The sequence below is a fragment of the Urocitellus parryii genome, chromosome 4, assembly GCF_045843805.1.
Source record: "Urocitellus parryii isolate mUroPar1 chromosome 4, mUroPar1.hap1, whole genome shotgun sequence".
In the NCBI taxonomy this organism is placed as follows: Eukaryota; Metazoa; Chordata; class Mammalia; order Rodentia; family Sciuridae; genus Urocitellus; species Urocitellus parryii.
In genome coordinates, this window is record NC_135534.1 from 187759577 (window position 1) to 187781781 (window position 22205).

Below are 22205 nucleotides of genomic sequence, written 5' to 3' on the forward strand. Positions count from 1 at the left end.
GAATTATAATACAATAAGCCTGAGAGCAGCCGGGAGGCAGAACATGGGCTTTTGTCATCTCCACTCCCGGCTAGGCAAGCGTGTAATAAAAGAAGCAGATCACCGCAGCAGGATGCATATCTCAAAGGCTCACGTAAAGGACGCTTTATCTCATTGTTAAAAGCTCTGAATTGGAAATGACCTAAATGTCCATCAACAAAGGCGGATTAAAAAATGGCTCATCCATGTAATGAAATACTATTTAAAACTGACGTAGGCCTATATTTATTGATAGGTGGCAAGAGAGCCATAGCACAATGTTAGATGAGGGAGAAAATCAGGTTGGTTCAATTTATGTGAAATTATTATTTTCTGTCAAGATATATCCAGAAGGATAGGGGTTGTTTTTGGATAGTGGGGCTGTGAATGTCATTTACTTCTCTCTCTCTAATTTAATGAGATGATTATTTGCAGGGGATGGGCTGGTTTGTCACTTCTATATTCACTTATCATTTGCCCACCTGGCAGTTTTTGACAATGTGTTTGCCTCATGAGCATTAGATATCACTGCTCTACTCAAGCAGGCTGATAACCCCACCCTTTGCTCTGGGGAGACAGATTGGATATAAGCATATTTACTTGCCAGGCATGGTGGTGCAGGCATGTAATCCCAGTGACTCAGGAGGCTGAGGCAGGAAGATGGCAAGTTCATAGCCAGCCTCAGCAACTTAGCAAGGCTCTAAGCACCTTAGTGAGACCCTGTCTCAAAATTTTAAAAACAAAAAATAAAAAGGGCTGTGGATGTGGCTCAGTGATTAAGTACCCCAGAGTTCGATCCTCTATACTAAAAAAAGAGAAACATATTTACTCTCCAGCTATGTATCATGCTAATGGCTGTGACTAAATCTGGAAATGAATTCCCCATTACCATGTACAGAAAGTTCTCCCTGCAACCAGACTGTCTCAGCAGCCCCGTGGCTCACAGCACAGAGGAGTCTGTCCCCTTTCCTTCCTTCCTTTCTCAAATCTCCTTACCGTTAATGCTGAGTAGACCACACTGACACCCACCTTTCCTCTCCCATGTCAAACTCTAATGTCCACCCAAGTCCGATCCATGTGGCTTTTTTCTTTGGCAGAGGTTCTCAACGCCAGCTGTGTATGCCAGTCATCAGAGAAACTTTCAAGAAGTCAACACCTGGATCTCACCCAAGACTCATTACCAGGAGTCTCAGAGCATCCATGTTTTATAAAAACTCCTAGTGTGTCCATTAAATATTCAGTACTGAAGTTTTCTGCATCAGCTCCTACCCCGGAAGAGGCCCTGATGATCTCAAGTCATCTACAAACCCTCTGAAAATAGCTATTTTGAGTTCTGCAAAATCTCAAGCAATTTCAGGTTTTATGGGCTAGTCCAAGAGGCAAAGTGGCCAAATGTCTGTGGCGAGGGTTATCACACAGGCAGATCATGGCTAGATCCTCAGGCCAGCTGTCCCTCTGGGCAGCAGACAGCTCTACCGTAGGGCTACACTAGTAGTGGATGTCCCTTGTCCACTGTGGGGCTGGGTTCCACCCTTCCTGCCCAAAGCAGGACCTATGGGGGGGGGTAGGTCTGTGAAAAGCCTGGAGCTCACCAAGCTAAGAAAGAAATTAGAAAATGGCTTCATTTTGAAGCTCCTTGACCCCTCAGGGGTTTCCAGAGTGGATTTTGATGGCTCACATCAGAGGTATAAGAAACCCAGTCACAATCCTAAAACGAGAGATGATAAAACCTGTCTTGTATCCAACTAGCTCAAAATGACCTGACGTTCTTCACAGCTACAGGAGCTCACCAAGGGCTGATCACACGTATTTTATCCCACAAGACCCCCTGTCACTTGAATACTGGGACAATGAAAGCCCGATGTGGCATTCAGTAAATTGCAACCTATGCGCGGCTTTGAGGACTGTATTCAGTAGCAGCAGGACCCGTCTGGGATGTTCACCTGTGTCCTGGCTAACTATAACCAGGCCACCTTTCAGTAAAGGCCAAGGTAAATGGCTCCAGCCCTCTCAACAGACCATTAAACCAGTCACTGCAGACAGACAGATGCACTTCTGAGTTCAAATGGCAAGACGTTTAACTCAAACACAGTTAGCAAGGTGGCTTCTGATCTGAATTTGTCATCCAAGTCCTTCTGGCAAAGCCCTTCCCATAAATCAAGATGTGCGAGATGATCCTGGCAAAGCCCATCTGTTCTAACAGTACATCAGCCCAGGAAATACGACACACACAGGCTGGATGGAGAATTTAATGGTCTACACAGAAGCCCTGGAACCACGCTGCCTGAGAAAAGCCCAGGAGTTCAAGAGGGTGGGAAATCCCTGTTTCCATATCCCCAGGGCCCTCGCCATTAAGCCCCAGTGATAGAGCTCAGAAGAGGATTTTTAGTACCTGTAGATTTCCTTGACTTATAAAGAGCATCTAGATTGTGGTTCAATAGATTTGGAAGGAACCTGAAGAGGTAATCGTATCTAAAGGGTGAACAGAGAAGGAAGGGGAGGAGCACTTCTGGAGTCCACTGTGTCACATTCGTCACCTCACTGGGTCTCAGAGCAGATGGAGGTGGCTCTGAAGAGGCTGTGGGAGGTAAGTCCCTAAGAAGAGGGGAGGCAGGATTCCAACCCACACTGGGGTTGGCACCACCACTCAAGGATTCCCCAGTACAAACCACCTTCTCTACCCATCCAGGATGAAGCCACAGACTCACAGCTCCTTGGGGTTTTTCCTTGGGAGTTTGTCTAAGTCCACTGCAGAGACCCCTTCAGTAGCCATCCATTCCACACTGATATTTGCATGTGGGCAGGGAAATACTCGCTGGCCTCTCACTGCCAGCATTCAGATGGGCTGCTAGAGGCCTATGGCACTGAGCCATCTGACACCTCTTAGTACTACAAGGGAAGGAGGAACAGACCAGAGTTCAAATCCCAGCTTTGCTACTCCCTGGTGAATGGCCACGAGCAAGGGCCTGAGCTTCCTCAGCCATTAGCTGAGCTGCCCCAACACTCTGGAAGGATCAACTGAGTATCTGCAGGAATTGTACTAAATTGTCCAAGCAGATAGAATGAGAGGTCTGATTTTCTTCAGGTAACACAGATCCCACCAACAGCACTTACACTCTCCTACTTCCCCTCTTCCGACCCTGAGGACTTACTCATTTCTTCCTTTTTTTCTTTTTGTGATGCTAGGGATTGAACCCAGGGCCTGGTGCATGCTAGGCAAGCACTCTACCCACAAGCTCTATTGGCAGCCCTGCTCCTTTTCTTCCTACAGTCACATCTGAAATGGCAGGAACACTCAGCAGAGCCCTCTGTACAAGCAGCAAATGTGGTGACCTTCCAAGAAATAAGCAGAGCGAAGCCAAGGGAGCTGGAGTCCCTGTGGCACCCATCAAGCCTTTCCAGGAGCTACCATCTATGTGCAGCCCAGGGTCTATGCTGCAAAGCCCAGAGGAAAAAACGCGTGACAATCTTCAAAGGCTCAATTATTTTTTCTGATTTCCTTGCTGCAAATGTACTGCTATAAAATGCTCCCTATTCCTATTGGGAAGGGGCTTAGGAGAAAGATTTATGGTGGCCGCATCAACCCTGAAGAACACCTGCCCCCAAGAAGAGGAGGGAGACTCCAGCTTGGTGGGATTGTTATTATTACCCCCACCCAAGAGCACCACATGGCAAACCCCTCTCCCACTCTGGGGACCACATCAGGGTTCACTTTCTTCTCTGCTACCACGTCGGCTTGTTGATTACATAACAGTCTCTCCTCCAGGCTTACACAAAGGCCTAGATACCCTCCACTAGGCAACTGATCATGACATACTCCAAGGGACTACTTGTCTCTGTGTCCCCCACCAGAAATGTGGCAGGCAGGGGCAATGTCTGCAACTACAAAGCATGGCTTTAGGTAAGTTCCAAGTCAAAGTTGGAAAGTGCTTTTTCCTACTGTGTGTGTGTGTGTGTGTGTGTGTGTGTGTGTGCGCGCGTACACATGCATGCGTGCACGCCATGAACAGCATGAAACCAGAACAGTTCAGTGGAATGTGCTGGGTTTTGGAATGAGACCAAATGGAATGAGTTCTGGCATTGTCCTTATTTTAACCTTTACTAGGTTCCTAATGTCTCTGAGTTGCAAATTCGTCACCTGTAAAATGGGTCTGCTTTATGGCCAGCTTTACAGATCAGTCATGAATGTTAAATAAGAGTTATACAGAGCCCTTGATTCAATGCCTGGTTCAGGGTGGAGCTCAGTAAACAGCAGCTACCAGGACCAGGCAGTGTGAAAGCTGGAGGGGCATGGAGGCCAGAGCCCTTGGCATTGGAGAAGCAAGCTCTGACACGCAAATTAGACACCCAGCCCCTGCTCTGAGGTGCACCAAAGTGAGAGCCACAGAGTGGGACCCTGGATGGCCTTCCCTTCTAACAAGGAAAAGGAAACATGAGGTCCCAGCTCCAATTGCTAAAAATAGATGATGCCAACAGGCTTTGACGGTTGCTTCAAGGCTGGGCAGGGCACTATGGAAACCAGGCCTGGCTCTTTCAGGGAGCTGGAGGTATACGCTGGGTATACAGACAGCTGTGCCAAAAGCCCTGCCACTACCTGCTGGTCCTCATGTCAGGGGCTACATAAGGGTGTATGTATAGGAAAGAGCCTCAATCGTGGGGCAGTAAGCCAAGGGCCAAGTGAACCGTTTCCTTTTGTGTTCCCATCTGTGAGTCTGCTTTCCCCAGAAACATCTCTACGACATCCAATCACCTCCCAGGCCCTGTGAAAATGGATGTCACCCCATCGGCCATCTCAGCAGATTCTCCCAAAGGGGTCTTGTTTAAATGTGCTGCCATTTCTCCCCTACACAGCACAGGCTCACACGTCCCAGCTACCATACCCTTCTCAGTGTGCCCACCCGTGAGGACCCTGTTCCCTAGCAGCCTGCCCAGCTAGGGGGAGGAGATTTCTATGGTCTGGGTGTGGTTTGTCTCTCCAAGGTTCAGGTGATGGAAGCCTGGTCCCTAGTGTGGTGGGGTTGAGGTGGTGGGACCCTTAAGAGGTGGGGCCTAGGGCTGGGGGTGTGGCTCAGTGGTAGAGCGCTCACTTAGCACCTGTGAGGCCCTGGGTTCAATTCTCAGCACCACATAAAAAACAAATAAATAAAATAAGAGGTGGGGCCTATGGAAGGCAGTGCCTGCCTGGTAAGAATGGGTTAGGTCTCTCCAGACTGGATTAATTCTTAAAGACTGGGTTATTGTAAAGCAAAGTTACCCCATGCACATGGCTCCTTCTGCATACAGTCGTTTCCCTTTCTGCTTCTCCGTCATGTTGTGATATAGTCAGAAGGCCCTCACCAGAGGCCAACCAGATGGGGCCACCCAATCCTGGTCCTTCAGCCACTAAAACTGTGAGTTAAATAGACTTTTTTTTCTCCCTTGCAGTATTTGGGATTGAGCTCAGGACACTCTACCACTGAGCCATATCCCTAGCCCAGCCCTTTTTATTTTGAGACAGGGTCTTGTTAAATTACCCAAGCTGGCTTCAAACTTGCAATCCTTCTGCCTCAGTCCCAAGTCAATGGGATTACAGGTGTGCACCACCACATCCAGCTAAGTAGACCTCTTTAGAAAGTACTCAGCCTCAGGTATTTTATTATAGCAACACAAAATATACTAAGAGACCCATACTACAAATCTATTCTCATCCATTAACCCACTGTGGGCTCCTCAATTTCCCTGTGAAATAGGTGTGACTCCTCTTTACAGATAGGCACAGACTCAAGAGCACAGTGCACTAGAATGAACACATACAAGTGAAATCACAAAACCTGGGTTTGAGTCCAAGCTGTACCCGTTACTAAGTGACTTGCCAGGGTCTAATGGCTTTGGTTTCACTATCCAGAAGATGTAAAGGTTTGACAAATGCCTCTCCCAAGGTCCCTTCCGGGGCTAAAGTAGAAGGTACCGGTTTGCTTGCCTTGTTCCTAGGAGTCACCAAGTTAAGAAAAGGAAGTCCTAAGCTTTAGGACCTAGTCATGAAGTTTTGTTTATAGACTCAAATAAGAAACCTGAGGCCAGGGAGCAAACCACCACAGAAGGCAAACAAACTCCAGGTTTACATCGAGGAAAACACTCTAGGAGCTGGGGACATGCTTCATGAATGGGGGACAGCTGAGATGGCTTGAAGATGGCGAGAGGGCATTCCAGGGAGGGGGACAGCTCATGCCACACACAGAGAGAAGGGTGGGCCGCCAGGATGTGGCTGAGAAGCTGAAGGACGACAGGAAGGGTCCTGGCAGCTGCTCCTGCACCCTCTTGCCTGTCGCTGCAAGAGAGCCAGACGCTGGAGAGGCTTCAAAACCTGGGAAGGATGCCTGAGTCCCACTGGGAACATCCCTTCTGACGCACAGTGACAGCACACTAGTAGAGGTTCACAGCAAAGTCTTTGGCCATGGAGTCACATCCACAGCTTTGGGAAGCTGAGCGGATGAAGAAGGGGTTATCTGGTGATGGGACATGCATCCAAGATAACAGGCACTGGCTCAAATAATAGTGGTACCTTCTCCTCCCCAACTAGAGGGGCAAGTGCACCTGCTCCACCCCCCTCAGACTCCAGAGTCACTGACCCCGGGAACCGGGAAAGCTCTTAGAAAACAGGTCCAAGAACCCCCACTTCACAGATGAAGTAACTGAGGCCAAGGGAGAAAAGGTGGCCTATCTAAGACCACCAGATGGGTCAGCAGCAGAGCCAGGAAGAGGGTCCAGACCTAACTCCTGAGCCAGGGCTAGAGATACTCTGAAGCCACAGACAGCACATGCTTTATGACACACAGAAGGCAGAATGGAGAGGCAGCTCAGGGAGGAGGCTGAAGGGGCCCAATGCTGGGACAGCTGGAGGACACGGAGCAGAGAGAGAACTCTGAATGTGGCGCTCAGGAAGCAGCTGGAAATGGGACCATGGCAGCAGGTACAGAGAGAAAGCGCAGGAATAGACAGACTCTTTTCTCTTGAGATAGGATGGAGAGAGAGAAAGAGAAATTTGGAGGTACAGGGCAAGAGAAGAGGAGGTGAGGACAGCGGCTGGACAGACTTGGTGGGGACTAGAGGAGCTGTGAAGGGCTGGGGTGTGGCTCAGTGGGAGAACTTCCCTAGAAAGGGAGCTGCGGGCACCTGGCATCCCGTGGGGGGCTGGCAAGGCTCGAAGCACCGGTCCAGGGCTTGGACTTTGCTGAACTTGTCATCTCTGCTGATGCCAAAAGGCTCAGCAGTGACTCTCCGGCACCACTTGGCAGCCTAGGAGAAGCCACGGAGAAAACAGATGGGCCTGCGTGTGAAGGGGCGGCCAGGGAGCAGACACGGGGGCAGGGGAACCGAGGGCTAAGGGAGGACACAGTGAGACAGCTGAGGCTCGGCTCAGCAGGGAGGAAGGTGAGGGCAGGAGGGGGCTGGGAAATGGGAATAAGACAGGAAGGGCCCCTTAAAGCCAAGACCAGAAGGAGAGGGGCCAGAAAGACGGAATCGAGAGACAATACTATGAAATTGGGAATGGCAGAATTCTGGATCTGGGAGTGATAACAGTCCCCAAAAGAAATCTGAGTCAGATTTGCTTAAATGAAAGGAAACAGTGCCCAGAATAGTCAGAAGGGTCAGCAGCTAGAATCCTGAGGTTGCCCAGGGAAGAAAATAACTGAGACACAGAGGCCCCAAGGGATGTGAAGGACAGTCCTGAGGCCAGAGGGCAGGGTCCAGGGCTGCTCAACTCCCAGGAAGCAGAACTGAAGGGGAGGCAGAGACAAAAAACAGGGAGGCATCCCCCCAGGGCCACAGTGAGAGTCTCCAACTGAGGGACAGGGAAGGAATGAGGACCATGTGGCCAAGGTGGCAGCAACTGTGGGGTAAGAGCAGATAGGAAGTCCTAAGGTGCAGAGGTGGATGCCCAGGGCACCACCTGGGAGGACCACCAGGGGGCACTACAGCCAGGGGCTTTTCCCTCCAGATTCCACTCTATCGCCCACCCCAAGACGGGGCATCTCCAGCAGCCCCAATGGCCAGACACCAGTCTGAGCAGCTAACAGCTGTCACATGTGGTCCCCCAGAGGTAATTGATAAGTGTCTTTTAGGTATGAGAAGCTTCAGGTGTCCAGCTGGAAGGCCTTCCCAGGGACCCCTGCCTCAAGACACTCTGCCTCAGCACCCACTCCTCCTCTTACCCTTCCTTGCTTAACTCTGCCTCCTCTTGTCACCTCCTATCCTTTTTTTTTTTTTTAAAGAGAGAGTGAGAGAGAATTTTTACTATTTATTTATTTATTTATTTTAGTTCTCAGCGGACACAACATCTTTGTTGGTATGTGGTGCTGAGGATCGAACCCGGGCCACACGCATGACAGGCGAGCGAACTACCGCTTGAGCCACATCCCTAGCCCCCCTCCTATCCTTACACCATCTGTAATCAACACTTTTATCCACAATGGTCAGAATGGGGCCCAGTGCATCACAGGCCCTCAACCAACATTTTTAGATAACTGAGTTAATTATCATCGAAACCCAAATATCTTGTTGGGAAGGGGGACGATGAAGTCATTGCTGCTTTCCAAAGAGTGGTTCTGAGCTCTGTGGAGATCACTCACTGTGAGCAGTTGTGCTTCTGGGAGAGCAAGGGAAGTCTGGGCTGACCCAATACCCCTCCTGGAGCCCACAAGATGGTCCTGGTGCAGGGCCACGGCCTGCTCTGACTGGCCCCCAGCCTGGCTGGGCCTCAGCCACCTTCACAAGACCCTCTTCCTACCTAGCCAGGCTGTATAAGAAGATGGTGGGGAGGCCTATCTTGCTGCTTAAAAAATAAAAGCAATACCAATGCAGTGTTTTCCATAGTATTTCTTCTTCCTCCAACATTCTCTAGAAATGTGTCCACCGTGCATCCCTATGCTCAGAAATGCTTCCTTAATGCTTCCTGGGCACCAGTTCTCCTGGTTGTTGGCTGTCTCGGAGTGGGGAGCATCCCACAGCACCGTGCCTGTACTCGACTCAGGCACTATCACAGCTGCCAATGCTCCTTACTGGAACAGTGTCACAGTTTTACTCCTATTTTTCTCTACCAATTTCTAGCAACTGTGGATCTGCAATTAGCATCAAAAGCCAATCTGTCCTGAAATGAAATTAAAGCAATACATACTGTGACCTGGGCAGAGTCGAGGAACTGGAGGCCAAAGTAATCTGTTTCCACAAGGTCCAAGTGGTACACGATCTGATCAAACAAATCCTGGCCTTTGGCATGTTTCTGGAAGACAAACGGGTAGATGAAAATTTAAAGTGTGAGAGCCGGATAAGAAACAAAAGGATTAAAAGAAAAAAACCCACTTCTCTCTTTTACATTGTTTACATGCACACAAGTTTTTACAAATTTAATTTTTTTATTCAAGTATAATACAAACTCATACTTAAAGAAATTCAAACATCACATGCTAGAATAAAGGTCAACTATATAAGGGGATAACCATCACTAACCCTCACTAGTCTCTCCTTACAAAAAGGGAGCCATATGGACAAACACCTGTGTGTGATGGTGAGCTCTGTCCATCAGATGCTCCTGATGGGGCTCCACGCCAGAGCAGCAAGACCTGGGCTGTCTCTCATTGCAGGTGACATGAGGAAATCTGCTTAGAATTCTAGATTGGGACTGGCTCTTGCAATCTCACAGAGCAAGTAACCAAATCCCAGAAAGAACAAAAGATCTCCTGCATATCAAGACCATACAACTAGGACTGAAGCTCAAATTCCAGGTCTATCTCAGGTTTTTGACAGTGTGGCATATAGCTGGGACACAAGCACAAGAAGAGTCGGACCCAGGGTTCAAGTCCTGCATTTATTAGTGGTTGTGCCCTGGGACAAGTCATTTCTCCTTATGCTTCTCTTCCTGCTCTGTAAAGTAGGCCTAGTGGTAGCTGCTCTCCCAGCTTCTCCTTAGGAAGACTAAGGAGATCACAAATGAGAAATCATTCCAAGAAGATTGAAGTCTTGAACAAACAGAAAGTACTCATCAGTAATCGCTCCAGCAGAACACAGGCACCCAGCTCAGTAAAAAACTACACCATGGCAAATATGTTTAAATCTAAGCATCAAAGAAAACAACAAAGGAAACACAGTTTTGTACTAGAGAAGCAACTCCTTAATACAAAAACTGGTAAACAAAGAGGAAGAATCCGGCACTGACTCTGCCTAAAATTGCAGCCACGGGTGGCCAGTGGGCACAGAAGTGTATGTATTCCAGGTGGACCACAGCCCTAAATGTGAGAGTTAAACAGTTAAAGCTCTCAGAATAAACACAGGCACCAAGCTTCATGACCTTGGGTTAAGCAATGGTGTTGAGATAAGACACCCAAAGCACAAGCCACAAGAGAAAAAAGAACTGGACATCAAATTGCAAAACGTTTACACTCCAAAAAGATATCAAGATCCCAAGAGTCAAGCACAGTGGTGCACGCCTGTAATCCCAGCCACTAGGGAGGTTGAGGTAGGAAGATCACAAGTTCAAAGCCAGCCTCAGCAAAGGTGAGGCACTAAGCAACTCAGTGAGACCCTATCTCTCAATAAAATACAAAAGAGAGCTGGGGATGTGGCTCATTGTCAAGTGCCTACCCCTGAGTTCAATCCCTGGCACTGAAAAAAAAATTTTTTTTTCCAAGAAACTACAAAGGCAACCCAAAATACAATAAAATTTTTGCAAATCATATGCAGTCATTGCTCTATATCTGAGGAAGGACTAGTTCCAGGACCCACTGAGAATATCAAAATCAACAGATGCTTAAGCCCCTTATAGAAATGGTGAAGTACATGCATATAACTTATGCTCATCCTCTTGTACACTTTAAATCATCTCTAGATGACTTATAATACAATGCAAATGCTATGTAAATAGTTGTTATACTGTATTATTTAGGGACTAATAACAAGTAAAGCAGTTTGTACATGTTCAACACAGATGCAATTTTTTAAAAATACTTTTGATCCACAAGTCAGTAAAGTAAATGGATATAGAGAGCGGACCACATCTGCTAGGGACTTTTATCTAGAATACATAAGGAACTATTACAATTCAATAATAAAAGACAAATGCCCAATTGAAAAATGGCCAAAGGACACGTATAGATAGTTCTCCAAAGATGTAAAAATGGCCAAAAAACACAGGAAAGACACTCACCATCATCACTCACTAGGGAAATGCAAATCAAACCATAATCAGATGCTGCTTCATACCCACTAGGATTAAAAAGATATTGCAAAACACACTGGAGAAATTGGAATTCTCATAATATTGCTGATGGGAATAAAAACTCATGCAACCACATTGGAAAACAGTCTCATGGTTCCTCAAATGGTTAAACACGGATTTACCATGTCCCAGTGAGTCTATTCCTAAGCATGCACCCAAGAAATAAAAACATATGTTTGTGAAAAACTTATACGTGAATCTACCTAGCAATATTATTCATCATATCCAAAGGGTTAAGTAGCACCAAATAGTCATCAACTAATGAATAAACAAATGCTACTGCATGTATCTGATAGAATATTTTTTTGGCCATAAAAAGGAATGACATATGCAACCAATGTGGAGGGACCTAGAAGACACTAGCTTACATGAAAGAAACTAATCACACAGCATCACATATTGTGCGCGAGCCTGTTAAAATGTCCAGAGTAGGCAGATCCATAGAGACAGAAGTTAGGTTAGTGGCTGCTAAAGGCTGGGGGGTTTAGGATGTGGCAGCAAAAGGAGTGGCGTTTTGTCAATGAAATGTTCTAAAATTAATTGTGGTGACAGATGCAGAGCTCTGTTAAATGTACCAAAAGCCACTGAATTACATACTTTCGGTGGGTGAACTGTAGGACATGTGAACCTCCATGAAGCTATTTTTAAAAAGCAGATGGGTGGAGTTTTTCTTTACTGAAATAGTCCAACAAACGAATAATGAAGGAACAAGAGAAACCGCTCTTTCAACACTCTGCAGCCCCTAATGAATGGAAGGTTCTGCGCTTGGGCTCCAGTGGCTACTCACTTCCCCGCAGGAGGATCCCAGCTCCTGTGTACTGCCCGGAGCAGAACACCCACCTGAGTGACTCCTGGCTCCAACTCCTCTCTCCAGGAGACCCAGCCTGGGGAAAGTCCTAGAAACTCCTCAGGGCAAATGATCCAGGTTCTTTCTTCAACAAACAATAGAGGGAAGAGAAGAGATGGAGGGGAATCCTATAGGTTAAGAAACTTAAAAGGCTTAAAATATATGTGTGTGTGTGTATGTATTTTTTTTTAGTTGTCAATGAACTTTTATTTTATTTATTTATATGCAGTGCTGAGAATCGAACGCAGTGCCTCACACATGCTAGGGGAGCACTCTGCCTCTGAGCCAAAACCCAGCCCCTAGAACACCTTTTTTAAAGGCAAAATCCAGCTGTCATTCTTGGATGCACTCTTGGGTGACAAAACTTAATGAACACGGAAGCAATTACAATAAAGTCAGAGTAATGCAGCTCCTGGCAGGAAGGGAGCGCAGAGGGCTCTGGCTAGCAGGAAGCTGTCTCCTGAGCTGAGTAGTGGCATCTGCTTCCTCATAACTCGCTCAGCTACACCTCTGCTTTATTTGCACATCTGTATTTGCATGATACATATAAAAATGCAAGGTTGGGAGTGTAGCTCAGTGGTAGTGTGCTTAGCATGCACGAGACCCTGGGTTTAACCCCCAGCCCCAGGTAAATAAATGAATACATAAATAAAAGTAAAATCAGGAGCTGGGGTTGTGGCTCAGCAGTAGAGCTCTCGCCTCACACGTGCAAGACCCTGGGTTTGCCCTCAGCACCACATAATGATAAATAAGTGAAATGAAGGTATTGCGTCCAACTACAATGAAAAAATAAATATTATCAATAAATAAATAGAAGTGAAAACAAATATCAAAACCATCTGCATGCCTGGATTACCAACTTCAAAGTCCCCTTCCTGGAACTGCTCCTCGAAGGCAGCAATGACACAGAAACACAAGGCTGAAGGTGTGAGAAAATCCTCTAGAGCACAAGCTTAAGGAGAGGGAGAGAGGAGCCAGCCCATTCCACAGCCCCAGGGACACAGAACGATGGCCTTCTGACACTCCAGAATACTGCTCGGCCATTATGGAAAACAATTACAAAGATGAGACAGAAATAAGGAAAATGTACAAGGTTAGGTAAACAGACTCTATAGGCTAGCTGAGATTCCAAGTACGCATAAAGACATGTGTTATGTATTGTGGACTGCCTGAGACAAACAGAAAATCTGTTAAAATATAATTAGCTGTATTAGGGTGGAGAAATTGTGGGTGGTTTTCTTCCCAAGTTTTCCTAAACACGGATCTCCTTGCAGTTGTCAAACAACAATAACAAAAAAAAATATTTTAAGTCCCCCCTCCCTGGTGCCCTTTCTTCTTGCCCCTAACAATGGATCCTCTGGGTAGTTTTGCCCTGTGACTCGCCACTGCTGTCAGCCCTAGGAAACACCTGTTACTGTGGCACCAACGCTTCATTAGTGGGTCTCCCGGTGGGACTGAACTAGTTAAGAAGAGCTTTAGCAGCAGGACACGGCAGGAAGAATTGGGTTTGGAGAAAGCAGGCGCCCCGTGCTCCCAGGTGGACCACCAACTGCGGCCTTAAGCAATTCATAATTTCCCCAAATCCTTATCACCAGCCCAGACTTGTCCTGCAGCTCCTGACACAGTGCCCTGAATATACAGGGCCACAAAACCAAACTGGCCCCCAATCCCACCTGCCCCGCAGCTGGGTCTCTCTATTTGGATTCAGGACCTACCAGGCAGGCACAGGATGACTCCACTCACAGAACACTGAAAAGTCACAGTTCTACTCGTGTACAATGAAAAGAGTCAGCATGAGCTTCTGCCCGGGTCATTCCAAATCTCACTTTTCCAATGTCTTTCTGACCTGGCTTGTCATGTCTGAGGAGCTCAGGGTGGAGGTGAGGGAGCAGGTCCCTTCTGCCAGGCCAGACCCTCATTTCCACTGGTCTTGGAAGTGGCAAGGCCCAGTCGGTTAGAAAATGCCACCTCTACCTACTCCACACCTGCAGGCACTCCCCCACACCCACACCCTCAAGTATGCTCCTGGTTCATCCAAATTCTGCTGGAAGAAAGAATTCCCAAGGTCTCTTTCCAGCTCCAAAAAGAATCTGATAGAATCATGAGGGCTGGCATGGAGGGATCCTCAACACAGGCCCCAGGGGGTTATTGGCTAGGATGAAATTAAGAGAATCAAGGTCATTCTGCACTTGAACCCACTTTCGCCCCTTCTCCCAGTCCACAGGGTGTTCACACTCAATCCTAAGAAGGCTCCAGAGAACTCAGTTCTCCTGCACTGCCGGCCCTGACATCCAGCACCTGGGGCTGAAGCCCAGAAAGCGTTACCTCAAGCTTCACCCAAACAGAATCTCTTCAGGAGCCAGACAAGTGCTCCCTCCTCTGTGCTCCTTCGAGCAGGCTCATGGCTGTATTTTACACAGGATCACCTGCTATGGCTGCTCCCTGGGCTTCTGTATCCTCACTCCTGCTTCAGACTAAGCACCCCGAGGGCAGGGCCCAGCTCCATTCACCTGAGTACTCACCTCCCTGTCCCGCATCCCCCTCGCACAGTGCCTGGCTGGCACAGGGCAGGTGCTCCCTAATGCCTGCTGGCTGCATGGACAGCTGTGTGGATGGACAGCAGGAGTGTGTGGGTGGTGGGGTCTGGGACCAAGAAAGACACATTCTGAATGGGCCTGGCTAACGCACTGACAACAGACCCACCATACTCCACGAGCCACAGGCCTCAAAATGAGGATATATTCATTAAAATATTTTCAGATTAAGTATTCCATGAACGAGAGCCTGGGGAACCACCCTGTGCTTCCAAGGCTGTTTACCTAAACACAATTTTGTTGCTATTATGTCAAGTGCTGTCTAGTGGTTCCGAAAGGCGCTAAGTCAACATGACAAGACTGGAAAGCCGTTGCTTGCTGCCTTACTGTTAACTAGGTCTTCCCCTCTGTGAGGAGCCCGCCCTCCCTTCCTCCCTTCCTCCCTTCCTCCCTTCCTTCCCAAATGCTTGCCAGGTGCTTATCAAATGCCAACTGCCACTGCAGGGCATGGAGCAGGGGTTACCCAGTCAGAAGCGGGGTGGCTGCCTCCCCCACTGCAGAAGTCCTCGGTGAGCAGCTCGTCCAAATCCACTGCAGACCCAAACCCACAGGCCACAGCGCCACTCAGCTCCTCACCTTCTGAAGCGCCCTGTGCGGAACAGGGGCCTTACCAAGTCAGGGCTGCCACTCTGGAACCCAGTGACACGGCATCTAGTTCCAAACTAACACAGTGAGCTGTCTGTCCCCAAACAGCAGGCTCCGGCCAGCTCCTCCCTGGAGCTCTTGGCACAGATGTCCCCTTGCTTTCCTGCCTCCCATCTCAACACATCACTTTCCACCAGGACCAGCCACCAGGGGTTCGGGTCGACGTGTCTCTCGGCAGCAGTGCCTTTGGATCTGACATCAGCTGACAAGAACCGAGCTCCTGAACGTCGTGTGTAAAATAAAAGTTTGTACTTGCCAAAGAAAGCTGGGGTGGGCGGGGGCGGGCAGGCGGCTAGCAGGGAAAGGCGTGGATGTTGTGCCATCTTTGCTGGCCAGTCAGCGTCAGAAGTCCCTGTCTTGCTGACTCACTGGTTCCCAGCCGTGTCCATGCCTTAACTGTCCCCCCCCCACCAAATAAATGAACGATGCTGACCTCGGTCAGATAAGATGCTGCGGGCAATCCCCTACTGCAGCCTGACCCCAGAGCAGCACTCACAGGTCAAATCAGGTCCTGGAAGAACACAGAAGATAGAAGCTAACCTGTCCAGATCTCATTTAGTCTCAAGAGCACAAGATGTGGGGCATCCAGGGAGATTTGGAAGGTGTGTACTCAACAAGTGTGTATATCCCAGTTACGAAGGAAACTGTAAAACTATGACGCCCAAGCAGTGAACGTGATTTGGGGAGCTGCTCCTTTCAGGTACATGTGGCCGTCCCCCCTCTGCACGGTCACATCCATTGGATGGCATGTCCCTGTGTGTCCATCTTCAGAAAGGCCTCTCCCTTCATGGTTCAGGCTGTGGCTCATCATCTGACCACAGCAACAGCCCCAAGCGATCCTGCTCCCTTAGTGTCTCCTCCCCGATACCCATCTCCCCTGCATTGCCTAAAGTGGTCTTCACTGCTCTGCTCAAAGGCTTCTATCAAGGAAGGAGGTGCAGGCGCCCTAGCCTGTGTCAGGGACTTTGCATTATCAATACTGCCAAACCTAAAACAGGATGTTACCTCTCCCCCCAGGCTCCATGAAACTGGGAAGCACGCTGTTCTCCAAACACAATGTCCGCTCCACCACACTCAGCAGTCCCACCTCCATGGGTTGATTGGGGCCTTCCTCATTCCGACATTCCCGTTCCTGTCCCAGTCCTCAAGCTAAATGCCAGGGTCAACTGCAAGTAACAAACTTCACTTCTCAACATTTTTCTTTCTTTTTTCTTTTCTTTTCTATTTTTTTTTTTTGGTAGTTGTAGGTGGACAGCATGCCTTTATTTCATTTATTCATTTTTATGCAGTGCTGAGGATCGAACCCAGAGCCTCACACATGCTAGGCAAGCACTCTACCGCTGAGCCCCACCCAGCCCACTACTCGGCTTCTTGTTGGCAGCATGCTGCGCTAGTCATTTTTGCTCTTCTGCCATCTGACGTTTGGAAGTTGAAAAAAACACAAACACCAAAGTGAATTAAGGAGTAGCCTCGGTTCGCACCACAACCACCCGTGGTTCAGAAGTTCTGAATCCCAGTTCTGATTCCCCAGTCCAACTCTGTTGGGATTTTCTGTAGCTGGCCAGGCCCTGGGCGTCGGTTCCCAGTACTGCCATCACCTCTTCCAGACCAGAGTCTGCTCCAATGCACCCTGCACCCCTCTGAGGCCTATCCTTATGGCAAATGAGAATGCTCTGCCTCTTCTGCACAAAATGTTAACCAGTTCTGGTTCTTCAATGCATGAAGCGATCTACCCTGTTAAGAATGTCCTGAGTCCCAGCCTGTTACTCCATCTGTCAGTTCCTGATGCCAGTGTCACAGCACGGGGCCCTGTCAGAGGCAGGTCCGCACGGGGAGCGGTGATGCTGGGGGTATCCTTCTCGCTTCACAGGACCTCAGGGCACCTATGTGTTGGTGGCTTCCAGCCCAGTATGACTGCACACAACTGTCCCACATGGGGATATGCCCTGGGATTCTGAGGGGCAGAAATGCTGGGTTGAAATCCCAGTTCTACCACTTCCCTAGCAATGGGACCGTGACCTGAGGCAACCCTGAGTCTCAGCTTCTTTGTCTGAAAAATAGGAATACTTTCATTTGCTCTGACGACCTTACTAAAGTATTATATTAATAAAAAAGCAAGACAGCAAACAAGCACACACTGTAGCCTGGTGTGCTATACCAACGAAGGAATTATTATCACTTCAACCCAAACCTTTTGTCTCCCACTGGTCCACAGGAATAACATCACGTGCTTTTTGTCAAATGCTTAGTAAAAATCAAAGTACGTCATTTTATTATAGTAACATGAGGATAATACCATTGTCATCGCCAGTATCAAATGATCCCATTTGAACCCAAGGTGATGGGGAGAGAGGGGGGAAATGCTTGGTAATCATGTTGGCCAAATTATGTCCTTATATTGTGTATTATGTGCATTATGGATATGTAACAATAAATCCCATTAGGATATGCAGATAGAAGGCACCAATTTTAAAAAAAAGTGGGGGAAAAATAAAAGAGAAAAACTGTTAGTCCCGCTTGAGAATTTCTGTAAACCTGTAAATTTCTTCCTCTCCAAGTCCTTGGTGTCCCTGAGTGCAAGTCTGTCTTGGTGGCCCGCAGGGGATCCACCTCAAGGCTTGCTCCAGCCCCTCTAGGGAGTGCGAATTCACAGTTACTCACCTCTCTACCCCCACCCCCACCCCACGGGCTGATCTGCCAGTTTTCCATGAGCCGCCCTAGGAATCTAGTCCTCGGTTACAAACACCCACCCCCTAAGTGGCCTCAGGGTCTCTGTCATTGCTATAGTTTGGTTGAAAGTCCCCCAAAGATCCATGTACTAAAGATTTGGACCCCAGGGAGATACTGTTGGGGGTTGCTGCAGACCTGTAGGAGTTGGGACCCACTGGGAGGTCCTTAGGTTCTTTGGGGGTATGCTCCTGAAGGGAATTTTGAGACCCCAGCCTCTCTTGTCTTTTTTTCCTGGCTCACGATAGAAGTGGTTTGCTCTGCCACAGGCCTCTCCCCATGATGCTCTACCCTTACACAGGCCCAAAGCAATGGGGGCACCTGATCTTAGACTAGAACCTCCAAAACCATGAGTCAAAAATAACCTTTTTTCCTCTTTATAAGGTAATTGCTTCCGGGAATTTTATTATAGTAACATGAGGATAATACCATTGTGGTCGCCAATATGGCTAAGTCATCATAAACAAACACACACTATTGACTACAGGACATCATAGACATGGATATCTGAAATCACCACATAAGTCACCTTGGCATTTTATCATGAACTAGAAATACCCTCTCAGCTATCAGAAAGATTTGATGAGTATAGTGATGCAAGACCACGCAGACACGTCCAGAATCTGCTGGATTTATAAAACCAGCCTGTCCAGCTTATAAATCCCACCTGCCAGTTAACAAGTACTCCCATGTTGATAAGGGTTCTGTGACCCCACTTTACAGAAGAGACTGAGCCTCAGAGAAATCATGTGATAAAATTCATAGTTTCTAAGTGGCAGAACTAGAATCCAGACCCAAGCTTCCCGATCTTTAGGGCAGAGGTCTTTCTACCTCATCCTGCTACTCCCCTGGCCCTCCTTCTCACCTCTGAGCCCATGTAATGTACCCTGCAAACAAGGAACGTTTCTTATACCCAATTGAAAAAACACACACAAAGAGCCGACTGCATGCATGATTTTGGCTATGGCTGGCCTACGGGGCTACAGGGTCCAGGGCAGACAGATCTCAGGTGTGGAAGCAATTCCCATTCCTTCTGGCGAGCAGGGAAGCCACAGCCATGTGGAAAGTAGAGTACTTGCTCACAGACGAACAGAGGAGCCGCACCTCTGTAGTGAGGGGCGTAGCACTGTCTAGGTGGCTCCTGGAAATCCAATTCTGGTAAAACAGCACGTCACTAATTTCCTGACTTGCCCAGCTAACAAGCTCTTAGAAGTCAGATGAAACAAAAAAAACAACTACACTTAATTTTGACCAACAAGGAACTAAGAACCATTTTAAAAAAGAAGAGCTGTCATTTCAGTATGTGAGTCAATGGAAGGAGGCTTGCTGGTCAGTTCCACAGCCAGCCAGTGTCCTCCTCAGACCCTGAGTGGGGCCCCTCCATGTGCTGCAAAGACCAGAGAGGGAGAGTCCAGAGTTAGCTCTTCCACCATGACTTTACTGACAGAAATCCTGGGGACCTTCTCTTTTCTTTCCTTCCTTCTTCCCTCCCTCCCTCCCTCCTTCCTTCCCTTATTTTGGCAGGACTGGGCGCGAAACGTGGCCTCATGCATGCTGGGCAAGTGTCTGCCACTGAGCTACACCCAATCCTTGGCCCTTCTTGACATCGACAGGGCACACCTGACATCTCCTTAATTTCTGTGGGCTGACACTTCTATCCAAACACAGCTGACTCCTTAGTTGAAGGGACGAGTGTCCTGGTCATTCCTCACAATGCTGAATGAAGTCGAGGATACCTAAAGCTACTTGACTCTGGCTGCCCTGAAAACTGGTCTCACCCAACACTTCAAACATCATGCTTCCTCCTCTCAGTGAGGAACACCAAAAACAGCACATGCTGACGACTCGCACTCTTGGTGACACTTACTATCAGGCACACTGCCTAATATTCCACCCCCACTGACGGGGCACTGACGAAATACATGGCAATCTCCCTCGCACAAAGGTCCCTTGGACCAATTCCTCTTAAATTCTGGACTCGGAGCCACAGCAGTTTTCTTAGGTGAGCAGAGTCATGTAGCTGTTGCGGTGCACCTGTCCAATTCAGTCCTCCCTCCCACCCACCCACCATCTTCGAGGAGGGAAAGTTTATTTAGGGCTCACAGTTTCAGAAGTCTCCGTCTATAAATGGCTGGCACCATTGCTCTGGGCTGCAGGTGAGGCAGAACACTGTGGCATAAAGGTGTGGTGGAGGAAAGCAGCTCAGGACATGGTAATCAAGAAGAGACACCAAGTCAGTCCTCTAATTTCCCTAGTGAAAGGGAATGGGGGACAGGAGATGCACTGAATGGCCTTTGGGGTAGTACCTTCCACTCCAGGGACCTCCGTCTTCCGTCAAAAGACAAGCAAGGACATGGGGGCTTAACAAGTACTGAAGGTACTAGTGTACTGTCCTTTCTAAAGGGGGCGCTTACAAACATGACCACATATTCTCTGACACCCCTACTGAGAGAGGGTCTCCGTCCTTTACCCTTGGAAGAACTTGGCACAGTTTCAATGAAAATGAACGTGGTGTTGGTGATGTTCTGTGATTTCTCAGGTGAGGTGATAGTTCTCTTGGGATGCTGGCTCTGGGGGAAGAGCCAGAGAGCAGCAAAATGTCCACGGACCCTGAGACTGTCATGTTTACCAGGCTGCAAGCAGATGTTCTAGTCTACTGTCACCACTGAGCCAGCCACCCAACCATCCTTGCCAAGATACCAGACAAGTGAGTGTAACATTTGCACCCTATAAACCAGCCTATCATCCAACCGCTGTGTGACCATGAGGTGCAGAAGAATCTTCCAGCTGAGCCCTGCCCCCAAATTCTGGACCAATACAATCGATCCATGTATGATGATAAACGGTGGTTGTCTTAAGCCACTAAGCACCAGGGGAATTTACTATGCAACAAAAGATAACTGGGATGAAAACCACACATATACACAAACACTTCATGTGTGCCTGGCATGTGTGTATGTACGTAAAGGATTTCATGTACATAAAGTTTTTTACAACTGAAAAAAAAATGCTTCTTAGGAAACCCCATTCTGTGATACCAACTTAGGTTGGATCAACCTAAGTTGGAAACAAAAGTAGGACAAATAATATGCATTCTTTTTTTAATATTTATGTTTTAGTTGTAGTTGGACACAATATCTTTATTTTATTTTTATGTGGTGCTGAGGATCAAACCCAGGGCCTTGCACGTGCTAGGCAAGTGCTCTACTACTGAGCCACAACCCCAACCCAATATATGCATTCTTTAAAAAAAAAAAAAACAACCCTAGAAATGGGTTCTGTTTATTTTCTATATGTGATGCTGAGGACTGAACTCTGGGCCTGCACAGCCCTGGCTGATGCTCTACCACTGAGCTACACCCCAGTCCTTAAAACTCCGTTTTTTAAGGCCACTCACTCTGTTTAGGGGAAGTACACTATATTAATAATCAATTTATTGAGACAAAAGGAGCTCAATAAATTGCACTGAAAAGGGGGAGGGACTGTACAGATTAAAACAGACACATATACCAAATGCAACGTGTAGTTTATAAATAGTTTTTTTTTAAATATTTATTTTTTTTTAGTTGTAGTTGGACACAATATCTTTATTTTATTTATTTATTTTTATTTTATTTTATTTTTTTTTAAAGAGAGAGAGAGAATTTTTAATATTTATTTTTTTAGTTATTGGCGGACACAACATCTTTGTTTGTATGTGGTGCTGAGGATCGAACCCAGAGCCTCGGATGTGCTAGGCAAGCGCTCTACCATTGAGCCAAACCTCAGCCCCATAAAAAGGTTTTTAAGATGAATGTGAAACACTGATGGTATTAAATGATATTAAGGAATCAGTGTGCATTTTGTTCAACATGATAATGATATATGGCTATATATGTTACATATATATTTATGAGAGATACCCATTTAAGTACTAACAGGTTAAATAAGTTGTCTTGCTTTAAAATACTCCAGAAATTGAGCTGAGGATGTAGCTCAGTGGTACAGTGCTTACCTAGCATGCACAAGACCCTGATTTCCCCAGTACTGTGAAAAGAAAGAACATAAAATACTCCATTAAATAATAATAAATGGATGTTGTGTATGTGAGGATTTCAGCACATTAGCCTACTTTGTGAATTTG

At 47.5% G+C, this 22205-nt stretch overlaps 1 protein-coding gene across 5 annotated transcripts in view; it reads right to left on the bottom strand.

Moving 5' to 3' along the window:
• Positions 1 to 22205, bottom strand: part of Epb41l4b (erythrocyte membrane protein band 4.1 like 4B) — a 130134-nt gene that overhangs the window by 83020 nt on the left and 24909 nt on the right. For all 5 annotated transcript variants that reach the window (XM_026391142.2, XM_026391140.2, XM_077797951.1 and 2 more), the window contains exon 2: positions 9173 to 9277. In XM_026391142.2, coding sequence (XP_026246927.2) covers positions 9173 to 9277 — 105 coding nt within the window. The remainder of the gene's footprint in view (positions 1 to 9172; positions 9278 to 22205) is intronic.